Below are 20,346 nucleotides of genomic sequence, written 5' to 3'. Positions count from 1 at the left end.
GAACATTGCTCAGAGGCTGACAGAGGACTGTCCTCCCTGTCTGGGGCAGCTGTCAGGCATACCGTGAGGTGGCTCAAGCCCCAGGGTTGATTCTGGTTAACCGTGGAATCAGGACCCCAGCCGTCCTACCCCATTGCTCTGAAGTGAAGGGACTATAGACTCTTTCAGTAGAGAAACAGTGGTCTGTGGTGAAGAAGAGAACCCCTGAAGTTCAGAGGGAACCCTGGGCCCACCCATTTATCATCAGCACTTCTGGATGGTATTACGAACTAGGTCTGCACCAGGCAATTGGTTTTCAAAAACATGTGAACTGAAAGAACCAGTATAAACGATCTCTATTTTTCCCCAAAGTGACTATTTGACCCAATTAAACACACTTTTTAAAAACTGACTCGAGTGTGTCTGTTTACTACCTTTATTGAGCTTTTAAAATTGCAAATCCTTGTTTGTGGGCAAATTCCAGGCACTTCTGTGTTAGGGACGAGGGACAGGGAACAGCACAGGCTGCTTGCCTTTTGATGTGAATCAATGTCAAAAGTACTGATTATGACTCATACTCTGTGGAAACGTTGGCTGATGTCGTTTCTGCCACTTGACCCGGGGAAGTTGCTCTCCTGCAGAAGACCAGTAGCTGGTGCTGGAGGGGTGGGGGCTCACACCTCTGCCGCCCCTGCCCAGGGGCCCTGAGATAGCCATTGAGGCCAGGCTCCTTGGTGTGATGTAGGTCGAGTGCCTGTGGGTTTGCAGGAAGGATTTGGCCTTTTGATTTGGTGTAGAATTTACAACCTGAGAGTGATGCCTCAGCACGCAGATCTGGGTTGTACTGGAAAAGGAAATGAGGTCAACTGAGAGGAACGGTGCATCTGAGGAGGCTTCCACGCGGCTGCAGGTCGGGGACTCCAGAGTTACTTCTTGTGGGCCCAGCCCCTTGACAGGGACACCTGCAGCTAAGAGCATCTGAAAACCCGTGGGTGTGCACCTTCTGCACAGGGCAGCCCTTTTTAGTCTGTGTCCTGGGAACACAGGAAGAAAAGGAAGCACATTACATTTGAGGATGAGCCCACAGTACAGCCTGAAGGGAAGCGAGTCATAGGAGAGCCGATGCATCCCTCAGGTGTGAGGAAAATCGGAAGCACAGAGCAGAAGACAAGTGAAGGCGCACTCCCCAGCTGAAGCTGACTTCAAATGAGAGATTTCCAAAGTGACACGTGGTAAACTTTACAACTCCCTAAAACCCAGAGAGGGGGCCAGGTCCCTCTTGTACCGGTTGTCAGGGAAGCCTCAAGACTTCATGCTGCTTGCTGCAGAACAGCCGGGGACATCCAAAACAGTTTCACTAGCAAAGGGTCAGCACTCCCTTGCTCCAGATTAAAAGTTGGGGATGCTATCAACCCTTTGGAAAGGAAATACCACTTCCAAATTGGGGTCTTAGCAAGCAGTTGCTGGAACTGGGTTTATAATGCTTTTTTTAAAAAAAAAACACAAGGAGGCATACATAGAACATAGTTGATTGGAAGAAGGGATGGCGACTTCTAGAGAAAATGAAAACTAAATTATTTGCTTTCATGTCCATAAAGGGAAGACGAAAGCAGATGCCAGCAACAGACAAGCATTTCCCAAGGAGAGGAAAATATTTCCGAAGGAAATCAGCCTAGTAGCAGAACAGGTGAGAAAGAAATTAGAGTGTCTGAGGACTGATAACTCCGGGAGCAGATGGGAACCATCTTAGAATTTGTGCAAGAGGAGGCAAGGAAACAGGGGAACGATTAGCAAATACCTTTTTAAAACACCCAGGGAAGCGGGAGAAGCACCAGTGGCCAAGAGCCCTTGTGCAACACCTATATTTAATAACGACTCTAAGGGAGATCAAAGAAATTAAACACCAGTAAGCTTGACTTGAGCAGTGGGGAAGATATTGGAAACACTAATCAGGGACAAAATAGGGAAAGTTATGATTTAATTAAAGATATTCAGCATGGATTCACAAAAGGGAGATCATACGTAACAAAACTAATAGAATATTTTGAAAAAGTAACAAAAAGGAATTCAAGAGGGAAACCAGGGGTATAATTTACTGGGACTTTAAGAAAGCTTTTGTGCACTGACTCACAAAGGACTAATCTCCAGCGGTGGGGAGTTTGGGTGTGAGTGTGGTGGGGGGTGGAGAATGAATGAAGAATTGTCTGGACCAAGGGTACTTGTGAGCATTACTATGAAGAGATTAGGATAAAAAAAGGAGACTGACTGCTGGAATTTCCCGAGATCTGAGTTTTTTTAATTAATTTTTTAAAACACAGAACATCAATGGCCTTGCTTCGGAAATGCGCCCGAACGTGGTGGAATTCTCCTGCAGGTGTAACGTCGGAGGGCAGGTGCCAGTTAATACAACAAGGACAATAACGTTGGAAAGGATTTATTGAAATCTGATGAATATATGACCATCCCTCAAATACTAGGAGACTGTGACCAAAGGGGGGCAGAGCCACTAATTGCCGTTTGAATAATTAACACAAATAGAGATGGAGAAAATGTCTAGAAGGAGCTAAAGCACTGTGGTCTGGACAGTGCATGATCAACAGCTGTGCCCACTGATCGGCAAAGTCACCCTTCCACACATATGCACCGACAGCTTCACACAGAAGCACGCACACACCTGCACATGCACACATTCACACATTACATAGGGACATTCACAAGCACACCTTCACGCCTTGCAAAGATGCACTCTTGCCTAAACACACATTGTGCACATTCATGCTCCTAGACACAGTCGTAGACACAGTCGTGAACATGTGTGTGCAGGCTCACGCTTCTTTCCCCAGAGGCTGCTATGCTGTGCTTAGGTGGAAATGATGGATGTAAAGGGTAAGAGAACATACTATTTTCCACCAGGACAGTAGGGGAGGCACATGACAGGGAGAAAGGCCCCCTTAGTCACATTACGGTAATAATAGATGCTACGGGGATGAAAGAAGAGGCAGAGGGGAGAGGAATCGTGAGACACAAAAAGACCTTTGTTGCTACAAGCTAAACCAGAGCTGAATACCTTCTCTGAAAAAGTAATGGCAGCAATCCCCAAAGGGGCCCAACTCTTGCACTGGGAGACAGAGTTATAGATGCAGTAGCAGGAGGCTGGAGAAGACAGTGACTAGATCTGAGATCTGCTGTCCTCAGGGCTCCAACTCAAAGCTGACCCAGCAGGAAGCCAGACTGGGCAACGGCATGGAGAACTTTCCCAAAATGCAGGCGTGTTTTTCGCCAAACGAATGTTTCTTCATTCTTGGTAAATGTCTAGGTCAGAATAGTGACCGAAAGCATCAGAACATACGTGTCTAGGTGGGAACCTGCCTGCTGCAGGGTGGCGCCATCCGCTAAGTAGGCTTCAGTCACTAACAGACGGCCTTCATCTGTGGGGCTTCGCACTCAAATCCCTTTGCCACTTATAAAGTTAGGACAAGCCTATGGAGAAGATATGGATATAGACACAGATCCTAACATGCGAGTATTAGAATAATTTGAACTTCATTTACCTTTTACATCATTCATTAATATTAAAATGTGACTTCAACAGTTTCCATATTTAAAAGGTCATTGAGGATGAAAAGTTGCAAAATGAAGGATACATGTCTTCCTCATTAATAATAACAGGAGTGTCCTATAATAGTCATATCCTGTGATACTAAAGCATCAAGGCACTGCTTCTCCCCAAAACAATTTTTTTTAAAGAAATGTCCACTATAAGTTTTCTCTCCATTTTAACTCTGGAGATGTACGTACCTTAAACCAAATAGTTACGAATTCATACTTAGAGATTACAAACTAAGAATGAAAGGAAGAAGGAAATTTTCTTTAAAAAAATATACATATATATATATAGAGAGAGAGAGAGAGAGAAACAGCTAAGTTTAGCAGATCAAAATGCACCCCACTCTGTTTTGACTGCAGATCCCTCTTCCAACATCTCCCAGAAGCAACTGAAGTGGACAAGCACTTCTTGAACAAGTAAAGCTAAACCACAGAGCTCACTTGGTATCTGTGGCTCCACTGCCATTTCAAACACTTGTCTCTGAAGCTCTCACCTTCGGACAGATGACATTTACAACACATGTAACAGAGATCGAAATGTGAAATCAATAACAAAAAATGTTTGCCTTTCGGTTTGGTTCATTCTATCATTTCCCCCGATTTTTGGTTCAAATTGAATTTGGGAATTTCTACTTTGCTTTCTAAAGCAAAGAAGATTTTTCCAATATCTTGGAGTTCACTCAAGCATGGCCTAAAGCAATATTCACTAAGAAGAGCAAGGGGTTAACTGGGGGAGATTTAAGCGCCCCCCTCCCAACCCAGCTCCCAATCTTCCACCCAAAGCTACCCTAAGTAAACATACAATCTACATGAAAATTCACCTCCCACCTCCCTGCTTCCACACAGGTTGGTCCCCCAAGACCCCCCCTCCAGAAATTGCTTTGCGATAGTTGGCAGAACCCCAGAGTAGAATAATGCTTTTTGAAGCAAAATGAAGGGTTAAAAAGTACCTGTCCGGAATGTGTCTTGAAATCAGTCATTGAGAATCATCTGTCAGTAAGACAAAATTAATTACTACATGTCAAATGAAGAAATCAATGTAAATTAAACACTATATAAATGGTATAAAAGTTTAGGACGAGTTGATTGTTAAATCATTACTGATACTTGTATAAATTTTCCACCAAGCCCCAGCAGGGACCTGACATCATGGGACTCTTTCCAAATCTTCCCAAGTCGAGTGTGGGTCTTGGAGTGTTTCTCCCACATCCACCTCCAATTAGGTTTGGAGGTTTAAGTAACACCCCAGCAAATTCAGTAACTTGCAAAGTTCAGTGACATTTTAGCATGGTTTACAGCAGCCAAGGCTGGGATGGAGGACACAGCCCCAGTGGAAAGGTTAGATTCATGAACCCAGCAGGAGAAGCAGCACTGGCCCCTCAACCACAGGATCCCCAATAACTTGGGAAAGAATGCTACCCAGTGAAATATTTTATTAATTTATGCAAATCTGGCTTTACTTATGAAATCCAATCAGTTGTTATAAATACTTAAAGAAAGGTCATAACTTAAGATATGACTTTTGAACAATGTTTTTAAGGCCCAGCTCCATGGCTTTTGGTGTTGACATAAAAGGATAAGAGAAAGCCCCAGTGCTGAGGCCATTGTCAGACAGAGACCTCAGTTGTGTCCCTTGGGGAGCCGGGCTCTCACCCTCAACACAGCCTGTTTCACTCAGGTGCTCAGGACAAAGAGATCCAAGTCTACTGATATTTGATCCACTCAAAGAAAGCACTGACTGACTCATCCATCTCATCCTCAGACAAAGCCTTTGCATCATCTCCTGAAACCCATCTGGACAACGGTCTGCAGCACAACAGTCTCTCCTTTCTCAGTGGGATCTAATCTGTTGCTAGAGTCGAGGACCTCCTGCAGGCACTTCTGATGATCAAAATTTCCTTCTGAAACTTCAGCCTCCTCTCCATAATGAGAGCCCGAGGCTCAGCTCACGCCTTGAGTTTTCTCTAGTCTCTCTGACCTTCTACCTTCTAATCAACCGACACATTTCAGTCTCCTCTGAAGCTTTTGAGGTCCATTCTTCCTTCAAGTTGCGGGTCCTGGCAGTGACTTTATCATTGGGGCTTAACCTGGAAGGCAAATGCCATCAGCAGTCCACCAGAGATGGAGGACAGACTGACAACCCCCAGGGAAGGATTGACTACAAGAACCTTCCTGCAACAAGACCCCCAAACTCCATGGTTGAAATGGGCCCAAGTGTCCTCCAAGTGTACTTTGCAACAACCAATATACAGAAATAAAAGATTTCCAATATACAATTTGTAAAATTAAGGAGCTGAAGATTACTTAGGAAAGGGCAATTTGCAATGCAAACGAACTTTCTGATTTATAGAGTCACCACGGGGTTCCTTACATGAGTCAATCTAAAATAGGATTCAGCTCACAATGCATCTAAAATAGGATTCAGTTGCCAAAATCCAACACCCATGCCATATCAGCAATGGCCCCCATCAACATTGCCATTGCAGAGGGAGGTGGCCCTGCAAACTTTGCTGTACTTTTTTCTCAAAAGGTTTTCCTGCAAGTGCATTGCCAATCTCATTAAACAGACTTTCCTTTGGCTTGTACTATTATCCTTGGCTTTGCAATCAGGGTCGCTTTTCCATCCACAACCAACCCCTCAAACACCTCCGAAGACTTGCCCCACTTTACTGCCATCCTTTAGGTCTCCTCATCTTGGGACAGGCATTACATCTCGGCCAAGAGAAGCCACCTAATTCCTGTCTTGGATTTGAGATTTGGCGGGAAGTAACTTCCCATTGAGGAGTAAATCTGAGGCTTAAAATTAAGTGAAAGAGGATATAAATATTCCATTGCTTTGATGCAGTAATTCCGTTTCTGGTGGTCTTTCCTAGAGAAATACTCTAAAACACGAGGGTGAAGGGGGAATAAGAGGAGCAGCCTTTATGTTCAAAGACATTCCCTGTATTATATTTGTAATATTAAAAAACATTAGAAACAGTCGACATATTCAACAATAGGGCAAATAACTATATAATGATATTTTAGTGTAGCCATACATTTATACATATATGTCTTCATAACATGAGAAAAAATGTCATACTGCACATATATATTATATGTATATGACATGCAGAAATCATATGACAGTAAGATTACAATTCCATAAAAGCTAGGCACAGGAAGAAAGCTGAAGGGAGATAAACTAAAACTGGCACTCTTCATGCAGTCAGCAATGTTCGGGAGTTTTTTCTCCTATTTTTTAAATAATCAGAACAGAAAAAGAAGTAGAATTTGCTTTTCTTTCAAGAAAACACAGGTTGATTTCTTTTTTGAGAAACAAAACAGATTGGGTTAAATGTAGTGAATTAAAAGTAAGCTTCAATTAACTTCCATTTTTTTGTGAAAAAGCAAAATTTCTATTAATGCTCAAGATTTTTATCCCACTAACATGGTAAAATGTTTTATTTAAATATTTTACACTTGAAACATCATAAGGTCTTCCTGCTGATCCAGAGATAACTACGCGATACCGAAGCTGAACTAGAGGCTTGCGCGGGTGGGAATGTGTACAGCTGCGTAGGGTTGTCATGTGTCCACAACATTCTGCCTCTATGTCCCAGATAGGGCCCTCATACGAAACCAGGATGTGCCCCAGGAGACATGCTCCCCAACAGCAGGGCTGTGAATGACGGCATTCTGCTGCTGACACAAGGCTGTAGCCCAGGGTCTGGTATAAGACAACATCTTAGTAAATGCTGCACAAGAAATGAGTGTCCTTTCAACGTGCCTCTGATCTCTGTGAAACTGTAAGCTTGCCTGGAATGACGGCCACTGCTACCATTTCTTCATGTTCCTATATGGAGTGCCTGTGGCTGCACAGAAGGATATTCAGGAGCTACCAGTACAAACACCAGGTCAGCAAACCTCCCTGCCATGCAGGCTGGTAGGACGGTGCAGTGAGAAGCCCAGAGGATCTTGGGCCTGACTCTTCCAAGGCACAATCTTACAATACCTCAATTTGCCAGTCCTTAGAACTGGGGACAAAATCTTCCCCAGAGATTTTGGTGTGCTGAGTCAGAAGTAAAGAAATAAGTTTTCTCTCAAAGGCTGAAACAGTGCTGATTGCCAAACAGGGGAGGAAAATCTGGTTTTAGTTATTGAAGATGTTATTTTACTTCTACTTTTGGCTATAGTAAAAGAGCTTGTAACAAATCAACTGTCTCATTGAGCACAACTAGAAAAGCTGCATGAAAGAAATAGTGGTGTGTATATGTGTGTATATAAACAATTTATTTTTCTTGTCTGTTGCCCAGGCTGGAATGCAGTGGCGTGATCTTGGCTCACTGCAACCTCTGCCTCCCGGATTCAAGTGATCCTTCCACCTCAGCCTCCCGAGTAGCTGGGACTACAGGCATGCGCCACCACGCCCAGCTAATTTTGGTATTTTTTGGTAGGGATGGGGTTTTCACCATATTAGCCAGGCTGGTCTCAAACTCCTGACGTCAGGTGATCTGCCCACCTCGGCCTCCCAAAGTGCTAGAATTACAGGCGTGAGCCGCAGCACCTGGCCAGTACGTGTGTATATAAATAATTTCAAGGTGTAATAGAGTTATCAAAGGAGCCAGGACTTGACAGGTCAAGATTCTAAAAAGGAAGGAGCACAGAATGCTGGGCTTGCTTTTGACTTTGCTTCTCCCCTTGAGATAGTTGTGAACTTACAAATGGCAGCCACCGAGATGCTGAGAAGCAAATCAGACATCCATAGTCCAAGGGACCAAGAAGATAAACACCAGAATCTAGGGCTTGGTAAGGCAAAAGTTTCCTGATAAGCACCCCACACATTTATTTGTTACCCCTAAAGGGGCACAGTTAGGAGTAACAACAGGTAAGAAATAAACCCTTGAAATCTGCTCAATTTCTGATTGACTTAAGGTGATCTTCTCCAAGCCTAATGGCCTACTGGAAACAAAAGTAAATCCTCCCTAGAGGAAGATAACACCATCCAGAGCTGTGCTGTCCAACAGGGTAACTGATGGCCACATGTGGCTACTGGGCACTTGGGATGGGGCTTTGTCAGAATTGAGAATTGCTGTGAGGGTAAAACACTCACTGGATTTCCAAGACTTCATACAAAAAAGACACGTAAAATGTCCCATTAATACTCTTTATATTGGCTACCTGTTCAAATGATAACACTTTGCATATACCAGGTTAAATACAACAAAATACATTCTTAAAAATAGTTAACTATGTATTCATGCTTATTTAATATTGCTACTACAAAATTTAAATGGCGTGGGTGGTTCACATTACATTCCTGTTTGGCGGTTCTTATATAGAGCCAAAATGCATCTCTAAAATTTGTATATGTCATGTCTGACATTTGATAAAAATTACCAGGTACACCAGGAAATAAGAGCAAATGAGTAAAAACAAAGATGGAAAATCAGGCAACAGCTAATGTAATCAGGCCCACAGAAGATCCAAATATTGAGTTCTAGAGTTACAGACTTTAGAAGAACTATACCTGATATATTTAAGAAAATAGATGACAAGATAAGGAGTTTAGGCAGAAAATGGGAATCACCAAAAGAAATCAACTGGAAATTGTGAGACTAAGAGTACAACATCTGAAATTAAGAGCTAGTTTGGAAACACTTCAAGAAAGAGTTAGCTGGAGAAGACTCCATTTGCTTAAAACGCCAATGTGTCCTGTTCTTGACTGCAAAGATATATAAAGTTTTGCTCTTGTGCTAATCTGGCCCATGACTGCTTACAATCCCCTCAGAAGCCCAGACAAATTCTCCCCAGTGAGTCAGAAGACTAAACAGTTGATATGGTTTGGGTCTCTGTCCCCACTCAAATCTGATGTAGAGACTTGTAAAATGTTGGAGGTGGAGCCTGGTGGGAAGTGACTGGATGATCGGGGATTTCTCATGAATGGTTTTAACACTACCCACCTTGGTAATGTTTTTGTGATAGTGAGGAAGTTCTCCTGAGGTCTGGTTGTTTAAAAGTGTATAGCACCTCCCCCCTCTCACGCTTCCTCCTGCTCGGCCATGTGAAGCGCAGGCTCCCACTCCACCCTCCACCATGACTGTGAATTTCCTGAGGCCTCCCCAGAAGCTGAGCAGATACAGCATCTAGCTTCCTGTACTGCCTGCAGAACTGTGAGCCAGTTTAACCTCTTTTCATTATAAATTACCCAGTCTCGGGTAATAGCAAATCTAGAACAGACTAATACAGCAGTGTGAGATGTTAAGACCCTAAAAGTCTTCATGACTGATAGAAGAGACATGCTAAAATGGAACAGAGGTCTGGGTTGAGAAAGACCAGCCATCCTGGCCGGGCTTTCTGGCCTTTCATCAAGTTTGACCTTAGTGTTTCCCAGAGACCAGAAGCAGTGTCAACACAACAGACCTGGAGCTGATACCAGGTTGTCTGAGGCAGACTGGAACATTCAGGAAAGACTTTTCAGGGCTTGCATGGACTACTTCTGGGTGGTCCATGAGTAAGCCACAAGGATGTTTAGGTTGCGCTGTGATGTCCCAAACACCCAACAGCAGAGCAAAAGACAAAGTACAGAGGCAATCTATTTGTCTACATAACACCAGCCTTGCAAAAAACCCTCAAAATACCTTGCTGCCTTTGTCTATCTCTTGCTATAAAAAAAAAAAGACACAGTCTTTCTCAGAAAAGCAAGGTGAGAAGCAACTAGTTCAATCAATTTTTATGTACCAGAAGGGCTACTGTAAGTGCAAAACTAATAAACTCTGCTCTCACTAAGTATCTCAAAAGAGAAAAAAGGAATGATGCTCTAGAAAAAGATTTGAGTTTGGATTGGAAGAAGAGCTGCATGATCATCAAGGGTAGAAGGATGTTAAAATTTGTGCTTTTGTTACTCTTTAGATGGGAACTCCAAAAGTCTGACCACAAAATGTAAAGGACGAATGCTTGCTTTATCCAAATTGAGAAGGACTGGACAAGAAGTGTCCTCAACCTCATGCCAAGACCCAATTTGAGGCTATAGAAGGATTGAATTTGAAAAGTCAGAGAGTTGCAAAATAGAGGAGTTCTTTGGAAAGGGTTGGTGGGTGTGATGTTATTACCAGCCCTCTTTCCATGGGGGATGGACAGAGGTTGCTTCCTTCACTTCAATCCCAGTTGATGGACTCTTAAAGAGAACCTGTTCCATATCCCTTGGTGTCAGTGGGTCATGAAGCCCAGCTATGCAAAAGTGGAAAAGTTAGAGGCTATTCTTAGGGTGGGTTGAAAGGAGGCCTGTATGGGGAAAGGTTCCAGTTTTAGTTTGTTGGAAGATGTGAAAAATACTTCCCAAGGTCCAGATGTGGGTCACTATGGAAGGACCCTCTGCATAAAAATGCTGTCAAGGACTTTGTCCAAGAGGCTGCCTAAAAGGATGAAACAACTCACCAGGAAGACACTGGATGTTCCCTGCTGAAGGGCTAGCAGCCAGCAGCCAGCCAGAGGCTACGTGCCCAAACTGTAGGTGACAGAATCCTAGAAATGTGGGAGAGCCCAAAGAACTCCAGAAAGGATCCAGCCCAGGAGAAAAACAACTGTCATGGCCGTGTTTCCAGCCCTGACTTCTTCTGCAGACCCTGTTCAAAACCAGGGTGGTCAGAACGCATAGGAGAAAGGAAAACACAAGGCCAGGGACCAGAGAAGACACGGCCTGTCCCCGTCCTCAGGCCCGCAGCAGGCTGCAGCCAGCTCCAGAAGATGATCCCACTCTACAAGAAGCTTGGAGTTAGGAGTATGACATTGAAACATGTGCTTCCATGACCAAAATGAGGCTCTTCTATGACTCAAAGGCACACAAAGACCCTGAGTTATTCCAAAATGACCAAAAATGTTGTGGGACCTCGCCTAGATCTCACCCGAAATGGGTGGGGGAAATTCAACATCACAAAATGGGTTTAAACAGAAAGAATAACTTTTTGTGCTTCCACCCTGTGGACATTTCTCTTTAAACATAAAGATGATAAATCCCCAGGAAGGAAGGAGGGAGCCTCTTACTTGAAGAACATGGAGAACCGTCATTTTTTCACAAGCAATACTTTCTTTTTATCCATGAAGAGACAAGGGCCTCATGAGGATGGGAATCTTTGCTCAGACACGGTGGAGCCAGGACACGCATCCGCTCCCCAATCCCTTCCACCACACTGCCACGGGGGAGATAATCACCCATCCTGGAATCAGCACATAGAGCCAATGACCCTCTCACCTTCCCTGTCTGTGGAGGACCCGGTTATCTCATTTCCCTCATCAGTAAAATGCTGGTGAGTCCGGCCTAGATAAGAAAAGCCAGCTCCTCTTAGGTGGTCACCGTGTCTCATGGCTGACCACCATTGTGAAGGGGTGACACCCCATCCCCGGGCCCCACCAAGCAAGATTCCAAAGCCCAGAGGTACCTGGGTGAGAAAACATCCTTTGGCTGGGTGTTTTCCTGACACATTCTCTCCAGAGACCCTTCTGGAAAATGTTGCAGCCACTGGCACCTTGCACAGCTCTCCAGCGGTCACTTATCCTCTGGGGGCACCCATCAGCTGGAGTACCTGGGGAGAGCCTGCAGCCGCAGCTCAGAAAGCGCCACATGGCAGGGAGCTGGGTTTCCAGCAGGCAGGAGAGGAGGTAAGCACTCTCCGCAGTGTCCTGCTGTGTTTGGAAACCCCATCCAAGAGGCAGCGTATGGATCTGTGTATGGGTCTGCTGTCGCGTAATGAAATGGTAATGGGAGGCAGTCCGGAACTCCTCTTTACACAGCCACCAACGGATGCCATCCACAAGGAGGGCAGCTGCTCCTCCAATCTGCCCTGCTTTTTCAAGTCAACACTGTCTTTCAAGACCAAGGACACCCCCAGCCACACCCAGGAGCTCTCAGGGCCTCCAGAGAACCATCTGTACTTAGATGCTCCCCGTGCACCTTGCGGGCAGCCCTTGCTCCTGGCCAGAGAGCCTGGGAGCTGAGGATCCATGCAGGGTGGGACAAGACAGTGCCTTGCAAGAAGGACAGCCCTGGCTCAGGCAGGGAGCCATCTTGGAGAGCAGTTGTACCAGTGCCCAGTTCTGCGAATTGCACACTCTCCCTCTCTTTGTTAAGATAATAATAAACACAAAGCAACAACCACAAAATCCAAATAAACGATGAACTCCAAAAAGAGCAGAACGGGACTCTCATCTTTTCCAGATACCTGTTCACCACAGCAGGAGGTCTGTGCCAACACTGCACCATCTCCAATCCACGCCATATGCCTGTTTCTTTACTTAGTGTTGTTTGCGACGGGAAACATTCAGAGAATGGAAGGCCCCTGAACGTTTGGCAAGCCAGACAAGGACAGCAGCCGAATGTGCATGGGGATATGGTGTGTCCCTAAACATGCGTGTGTGGGGTACACGCATACACACACACACACACACAGACACACACACACACACACACACACACACACACACAGAGCTTTCTTCTCTCCCAGCCTGTTCGTAACTTTGCTCATCGGTTGTTTTTTTCTGTGTACAGTAACCAGAATTAAAATAAGCTCAGTGTTAGGAAAGCAGAACAAATGGAGACTGCTTTTGACCGTGGTGACACTTTTGGTCAAATCGTCTAGCTGAGATTTTGGCTAAGAGTTTAATCAGACACACACTTACCCAGGCACACAAAGACTGACACGTAATCTACTCACGGCTCTGGCTCTGATTGGCCCAGAAGGGGGTCTGGAGATGCAGCCATAACGAGCTGCACTCCCAAAATGAAAATCCCATCCCCTTCCTGGTTGGATTGTGTGAGTTTGTAACGTGGGCCAGACTTCATTCCTGGCCTCATTCACACGCGTGGATGCAACATTCACCGGCATTAAGTGGAGAGGACCACAGCCAGGAACAAACACAAACCAACAGGAAATCAATGGTGTTTTATCATCTCAGGACTTTCGATTATGCCGGCTGTCAGCAGAGAATCTGCTTGGCTGTGGCTGGCCCCGGTGCGTGGGGGACACATTCCTCCCGAGGTGCCCTTGAGGGACTGCTCCGGCCAGGGGTATGGTGGACCCTGGCTGGTATCCAGGAAGCACTCCCTCCTTTTCTCTAAGAAATTCCGAGACTGGAGGCATGGCAGGAACTTCTCAAGGGTAATCATTTTTCCTGACTGGTATCTTAAGCTTGTCAAGTTCTTAGCCAGAGCTTTCCAAGTCGAGCTTAGAAGAACCATATGGTGCTCGCCCAGTCCATATGACTGGCTGAGCGTCGACCACTACTGTTGATACAATATATCACTTTGTTCTCAATATTATGACAGCATTTGTCAATGAAAATTAAATTACTGTCAAACTTATCCTGCTAACTTACGGCACAACCATCAGAGAAAGCCAGCACCGCGCCTTAAGCCAATGGGACCTTGTCTTCATGCTCCACCAAGAGGCGGGAGAGAAAGACATTTGGGTCTTTAACACCAGTAGGGATGGTCTGCCCAGGTAGCACAGGGATGCAATGGAAATGACCTTCCCGCAGCCTGAGCTCCTGGGAAGGGGGTATGACGCGGGTGGGGGCAGGGGTAGTGTCACTTCAGGCACGTGCTTAGTGCAGGCAATGTTTCATGAGGGAAACAGCACCACGTGTTACACTCATGTGCTGATTAAAAGAAGAAAAGAAAAAGATGCATCTTTAAAATTAAAGATCCTTAGGAGGTGTTTGAAATCTAATATTGGCCAGGTGTAATGGCTCATGCCTGTAATCCCTGCACTTTGGGAGGCTGAAGCAGGAGAATTAAATGAGCCTAGGAGTTCAAGACCAGCTTAGGCAGCATAGTGAGACCCCATCTCTACAAAAAAAATTTTAAAAATTTAAAAATCAAATAAAAATAAAATATAATATAATTTGTGACAATCTGGATGGAATTGTGGAACATTATATGAAGTGAAATATGCCAAACCCAGAAAGACAAATCCTGGGTGTTCTCACTTAAACATGGACCCTGAAGCAATTGATCTCACAGAAGCAGAGAGCAGAATGGTGGTTACCAGAAGTTGAAGCCTCAGTTCAATAGGAGGAATTTTTGAATTTTTGTTTAGATCATTTGCATTACATGGTGAATATAGCTAATAGTTGAGTTTGTTACATTTCAATATCACCAGAGAGTAAATTTTTAATGTTCTTATAAAAAAAGTTAAATATTTGAGGTGACGGGATATGTTAATCAGCTTAATTCAATCTTCCCATGTTGTATTTAAAACCATAACTCCTCTTTGTACCCCATAATTATATAAAACTAGAACTGGTCAACACATAATAAAAATAAGAATAAATACAATTGAATATCGACATCCTGAGTTATCTATTCCTATGGAAGCATTTGATAGCTAGATTCTATCTGATACCACAATCAGCTTCTTCTATATCTGTGAACAACCTCAGCTTTCATTCCAGTATCTAAGGCTGAAGACTTTTGGTTGTTGTATTTTTCCACTAAGGAAGTGGATCAATTATGGAATGCTGAGAGTTTCCAAAAATTTAAAAGATAAGTATCTCCCTCTTTGATCATCTTATTGAAAAGGGCTTGGCTGGTAGAACTCTCACAAGCAGGCATGTCACAGATCATCTAGAAATCTGTTATCCACAGCCCTCTTCCTCCTCTCTCCACCATTTAACTGTCCATACCCATGAATTCAATCTTCCAGATCATCTAAAGAAGATACCTTGGGATTGAGATGAACTAATGGAGTCGGTCAGGGATTTTGACTTCTTTCTGTTCTCTCTGTGTCTCTCAAGAATAAAATCTCTCACTAATTTCAGCCAGCAGTGACTTAAGCAACATCAAACTGCTTGTCACAATTAACACTGGGAGAGGTGGAGACAGAGATCGGGGCCTAGTCAGGACTTCTGGTTTGTCTGTTTATTTCTTTGTTTGTTTGCTTGTTTGTTTTGAGGTGGATTCTCGCTCTGTCGCCCAGGCTGGAGTGCAATGTCGTGATCTCACCTCACTGCAACCTCTGCCTCCCAGGTTCAAGCGATTCTCCTGCCTCAGCCTCCTGAGTAGCTGGGATTACAGGCATCCATCACCACACCTGGCTAATTTTTGTATTTTTAGTAGAGGTGGGGTTTCACCATGTTGGACAGACTGATCTCGAACTCCGAACCTCAGGCGATCTGCCCAACTCGGCCTCCCAAGGTGTTGGGATTGCAAGTGTGAGCCACCTCACCCGGCTGGACTTTTACAGACACGTTTCTTGGTGTTTCTTCATGTAACAACATTCCAGAGTAATGCCCGTGGCTATTGTAGAAAGAAGAACAGAAAATGCATCCCCAGCACATAGTAGGACATCACTTTCATCTTTAAGTTCACACAGAGCTACTAAAACCCAAACCAAAAGAGACTGCTTCCAGTGAACTATTACGCACAGTTAATAGTTTCAAATGGGGGCCCATTCTGTCCTCTGTGAGAAGATATTTACCTTGAACCCCTGGCAGGAGAAGAATGCTAAATGCAATGCCTATGGGCTCCGGCAGCCGTGAGGACAGGCCTGTAGTGGTTTGGGGAGGTAGCACGAGGGGCCGTGTTTTACAAGACTGAAAATCAAGCCAAAGCACCTCTTGGTGTCGTGAGTCCGCAGCTCTCAGCTGAGTCGTCAGTGGCTCAGAAAATGAAATGGACTCTCTGGTGATGAAAACTCCCCCATATTAATCTTTGAGTGCTCTCTGATGGGTGCTTATTAAAGCTGAAGAACAGAATGTTTCCAACAATACAGACACCCACGTTGCCCTCCAAGATGCTTGGGTTAGCGCAGAAGCAATCGGCCTCAGGAGTAGGTCTTGAGCCTTCTCCCAATCCCCGCTCACTGGTAGCCCAGGGAATTACCCTTTGAAGAGCCATCGATCACTCCAGGCCAGCAGTCCAGGCCAGCAGTAGCACGGGGAGCAACCTACCCTTTCCTTACTAGATAATGGTGGAGGCACAAAACTAATGAGCATTTCTCCTTTATGGCAGGATCCAAATATCTGAGACCTGCTGGACCCAGTGGGGTAAAGAGGACATTCGAGAGCAATCTTCTCCCTGTTCTGGAAAGCCCACCCGTTTGCTGGAGACATGTCTATGGACCCTGGTGAGAGGGGACAGCCGGGTCTGGAGGCCGGGCCAGCCTCTCGGCCTGCAGGATCTCGGCTCAGCCATGGTGAATTCCCAGTGCCAGCAGTCGGATTTCCATCCCCAAACTGTTCTCCCCGACACAAAGAGGGGCAGCCTGGCCGCGTAACAAAAGCGAGTGTGGGTGGCAAGGTGACTGCACATTTCAGCTTGAATGCTCCGGTGTGGGGCTTGCACCTGATCACCAGATGCTTCAAGCAGATGGCCAGGGAGGGGAGGGCCGGCTCCTGGTTGCTTCCGAGGGGCTACAGGAGAACCAATCCAGAGAGCCGGTCGGGAGTGCCCGGCTGCACAGCCCAGCCTCCGCTCCAGGAGTCCTTGCAGGATGGAGCCTGGAGTCTCTGATGCCAGGGGAGCCTTCCAAATACACACAAGCACACCTCGAGGGAGGGGCTCGATCTAGGAGCGAGCCTCGGCCAGCAGGCATCCCTTTGTCCACTGAATTTTTTAGGATTTCTTCTCTGGATGGCCTTGTGGAACAGGCCGGTCTGCATCTGTTATCTGATCCAGAAGGTCTCAATAAATGTGATTCACGTGCAAATTAATTTTTCAGCAAGTGGCTGGGTGAGCAATAAAAGTGAGCCTCCCCGTGGCGCCAGCCTGGCCTCACCTGAAGCCCTGGGTGAGTGTTTCTGCTGACCTTGGCCCAGCAGCGAGTCCTGACAGTGACCCAGCCTGAGCCTGGGAAGCAGACGCAGCCCCTAAGATAGGAAGAGCAGGCAGAAGGGAGGTCGCTGTGCCAAGGAGGGCTTTCTGGAGAACAGAGGATTTTTCAAAGCTCCCCTCTCAGCAGAAGCTGCTGGCAGGGTCTGCGGGCCAGGGCTGAAACGGAGGCCCAGCCCTGCTCTTGTTCCTGCCCGGGGTCTCCTTTCTGTTCCAGGAAATTCATGCTCTTGCATGCCCAGGCACACACAGCCTTGCAAATGCAGGATGTGTGCACACACGCAGGTACACAAATACACACACACACACACACACACACACACACACACACACACACACGATACTTCCTGGAGAATGCGGACTGGGTTGCTTTACTTACTGATGTATCCTGCCTTCCAAATCTATTAGGTGGGTGCAATTACTTTTGCAATTACCCACAATTACTTTTGCACCAACCTAATAGAAAGTGCCTGAGATATATGAGTTGCTCAGTCAATATTGTTCAATGAATAAATGAACGAATGAGAGAACGAACAGATGAAGAATGCCCTGATTCAACCTCTCCTGCCTGCCCAACCCAGCAAGGTACCAGCTGTAGCTCCTGGTGCTCTCAGGCCCACCCTGTCACTCACATTCTGCAGATAAAACTTGTGAAAAGAACGACCCTCTCTTCCCTGGAGACTATCTGTTTTTTACGTTCACACTTTCTCAAAGTCAGGGCTGAGTTGTGCCCAGTGGCCTCCCTGGCAGAAACAAGGGAGTGGAGCTGCCCACTAATGGGTGTTCTTTCCTGGTGGTTTTGGACGGCACGGGGTTGCTCAGATCACCTGGTTCTGGCTGAGCAGGGATCATTGTGCCTGTATCACTGTGAGGTGTTGTGCAGGAGGGCCCCTCACTCCCCCTGCCTGGCCCCAGAAGGGAATGGAGTGAATGTGGGTGCACTGGTTGACAAACGGCATAGGGGAGCCAGGGGAGAAGAGAAACTCCCAGACGATTCCAGACCCACAAAGAGTGCCAAAGCCTATGAGGACTGGGGGACAGGTCATAGCACCCCTTCACTGCGCCAATAGGCAGGCCAGCACAAGGCAGGTTCTGCATTCGCCAGCTCTGCAACCTTGAGCGTTACTTGACTTCTCTGAGCCTTGCCCCTTCTTTTACAAAAGCGATAATAAGCACATCCACTTCATTGCACCATTGCAAGAATTTAAAAGGCAATTATCAGGCTGGGTGTGGTGGTTCATGCCTGCAACCCCAGCAATTTGGGAGGCCGAGGTGGGTGAATGGCTGGAGCCCAAGAGTTTGAGATTGGCTTGGGCAACATGGTGAAACCCTATCTACAAAAACACAAAAATTAGAAAGGCACAGTGGCAGCTGCCTGTGGTCCCAGCTACTTAGGAGTCTGAGGTAGGAGGATCGCCCCGCTCTCTATACCTGGTGCCCTGCTGTGCCACACAAAGTCTAAGCCCCATGCATAGCAGCTGCAGAGGGTCCAGTCTCCTCTCCCTCCCGCAGGTGTGGGCATTCGGTAGGTGCTTTAAAAGTGACTCCTGGGCCGGGCGCAGTAGCCCGTGCCTGTAATCCCAGCACTTTGGGAGGCTAAGGCAGGCAGATCACAAGGTCCGGAGTTCAAGACCAGCCTGGCCTACGTGGTGAAACACCATCTCTACTAAAAATACAACAATTAGCCAGGCGTGGTGGCACATGCCTGTAACCCCAGCTACTCCGGAGGGTGAGGCAGGAGAATTGCTTGAACCAGGACCCAGGAGGCGGACGCTGCAGTGAGCCGAGATCATGCCACTGCACTCCAGCCTAGGCTAGAACGAGACTCCGTCAAAAAAAAAAAAAAAAAAAAGGAGAGGCCGAGACGGGCAGATCACGAGGTCAGGAGATCGAGACCATCCTGGCTAACACGGTGAAACCCCGTCTCTACTAAAAAATACAAAAACTTAGCCAGGCGTGTTGGTGGGTGCCTATAGTCCCAGCTGCTACTCGGGAGACTGATGCAGGAGAATGGCGCGAACCCGGGAGGCGGAGCTTGCAGTGAGCGGAGATCTTGCCACTGCACTCCAGCCTGGGCGACAGAGCGAGACTCCATCTCAATAAATAAATAAATAAATAAATAAATAATTAAAAGTGACTCCTGGATGAGCTGGAGCTCTGCAGCATGCTATGCTATGTTCTCTGTCCTCCTCGGTGCAGGGCTGTATGCCTGTTCGAAAGTACAGGGACTTGAAGGAGCAGGCAGGAGGCCTACAGGGTCCTGGGGTGGTGGCAGGGCCACGGGGCTGGCATCGCAGCAGGCGGCTGTGACTAGTGGCAGACCCTCCAGCCCCAGGCTCTCCCACAAAGGCAAGGATTAGCCCTGCCGTCCTGGCCCACAGCCAGCTCGGATCATTTCATTTGGCCTACTTAGCGTTCCCCCAGGGGTGCTGGAGGGGAGATGATTCGTCACTGTCTGGGGCACCCTCGTGCAGAAAGCCTTCCACCCGGGAAGGGGCTGCATCCCTGTCTGTCTGTGTGACATGACAGCCACAGTTTCCAGGCCCTCCCCACTGGAAGCAGGGGCGGGCCAGGGGACACGCGTTCTGGGTGGAGGTGTGATGGACACCCAGAGAAGGAGCAGCAAAGCCAGGACCGTGTGCACTCCTCCTGGCCTCATGGCCGGAGCCACCCAGCCCTGGGAGGGCGTGGGTCACATTGGTGCTGACCCATTACGGTAAGCCGTGCCCGCAGGGTCAGAGCTGAGCTGAGTGGTACTGCTCCCATCTTCGCCTCTCCTCACTGGTCCTCTGCCCATCTCAAGCCACCCCTAGAGTCAGGACAAGGTCAGAGGAAGGGCAAAGCAGGAAAATTCCTCCCTGGTCTCCGTCTTCTACAGCTCAGAGCTTCACAGAATATGAGAGCCTTCAGAGAATCTGTGTGGAACCCCTGTCTCCTGTACAGAGAACTTGAGTGTC

General features: G+C 46.6%; 1 protein-coding gene across 25 annotated transcripts in view; it reads right to left on the bottom strand.

The window, feature by feature from the left end:
• The window catches only part of ZNF536 (zinc finger protein 536), a 489,005-nt gene that overhangs the window by 64,339 nt on the left and 404,320 nt on the right, over positions 1–20,346 (bottom strand). For 6 of the 25 annotated variants that reach the window (XM_065536316.2, XM_074024696.1, XM_074024699.1 and 3 more), the window contains one exon: positions 4,536–4,575. The exons of the other annotated variants lie outside the window; for them this stretch is intronic. In XM_065536316.2, coding sequence (XP_065392388.1) covers positions 4,562–4,575 — 14 coding nt within the window. In that variant the 3' untranslated portion in view covers positions 4,536–4,561. The remainder of the gene's footprint in view (positions 1–4,535; positions 4,576–20,346) is intronic. 25 annotated transcript variants of the gene reach the window in all.

Source organism: Macaca fascicularis, chromosome 19, assembly GCF_037993035.2.
Source record: "Macaca fascicularis isolate 582-1 chromosome 19, T2T-MFA8v1.1".
Lineage (NCBI taxonomy): Eukaryota > Metazoa > Chordata > Mammalia > Primates > Cercopithecidae > Macaca > Macaca fascicularis.
The sequence above is the reverse complement of the archived record's forward strand: the minus strand, read 5'-3'. Positions and strand labels throughout refer to the sequence as shown.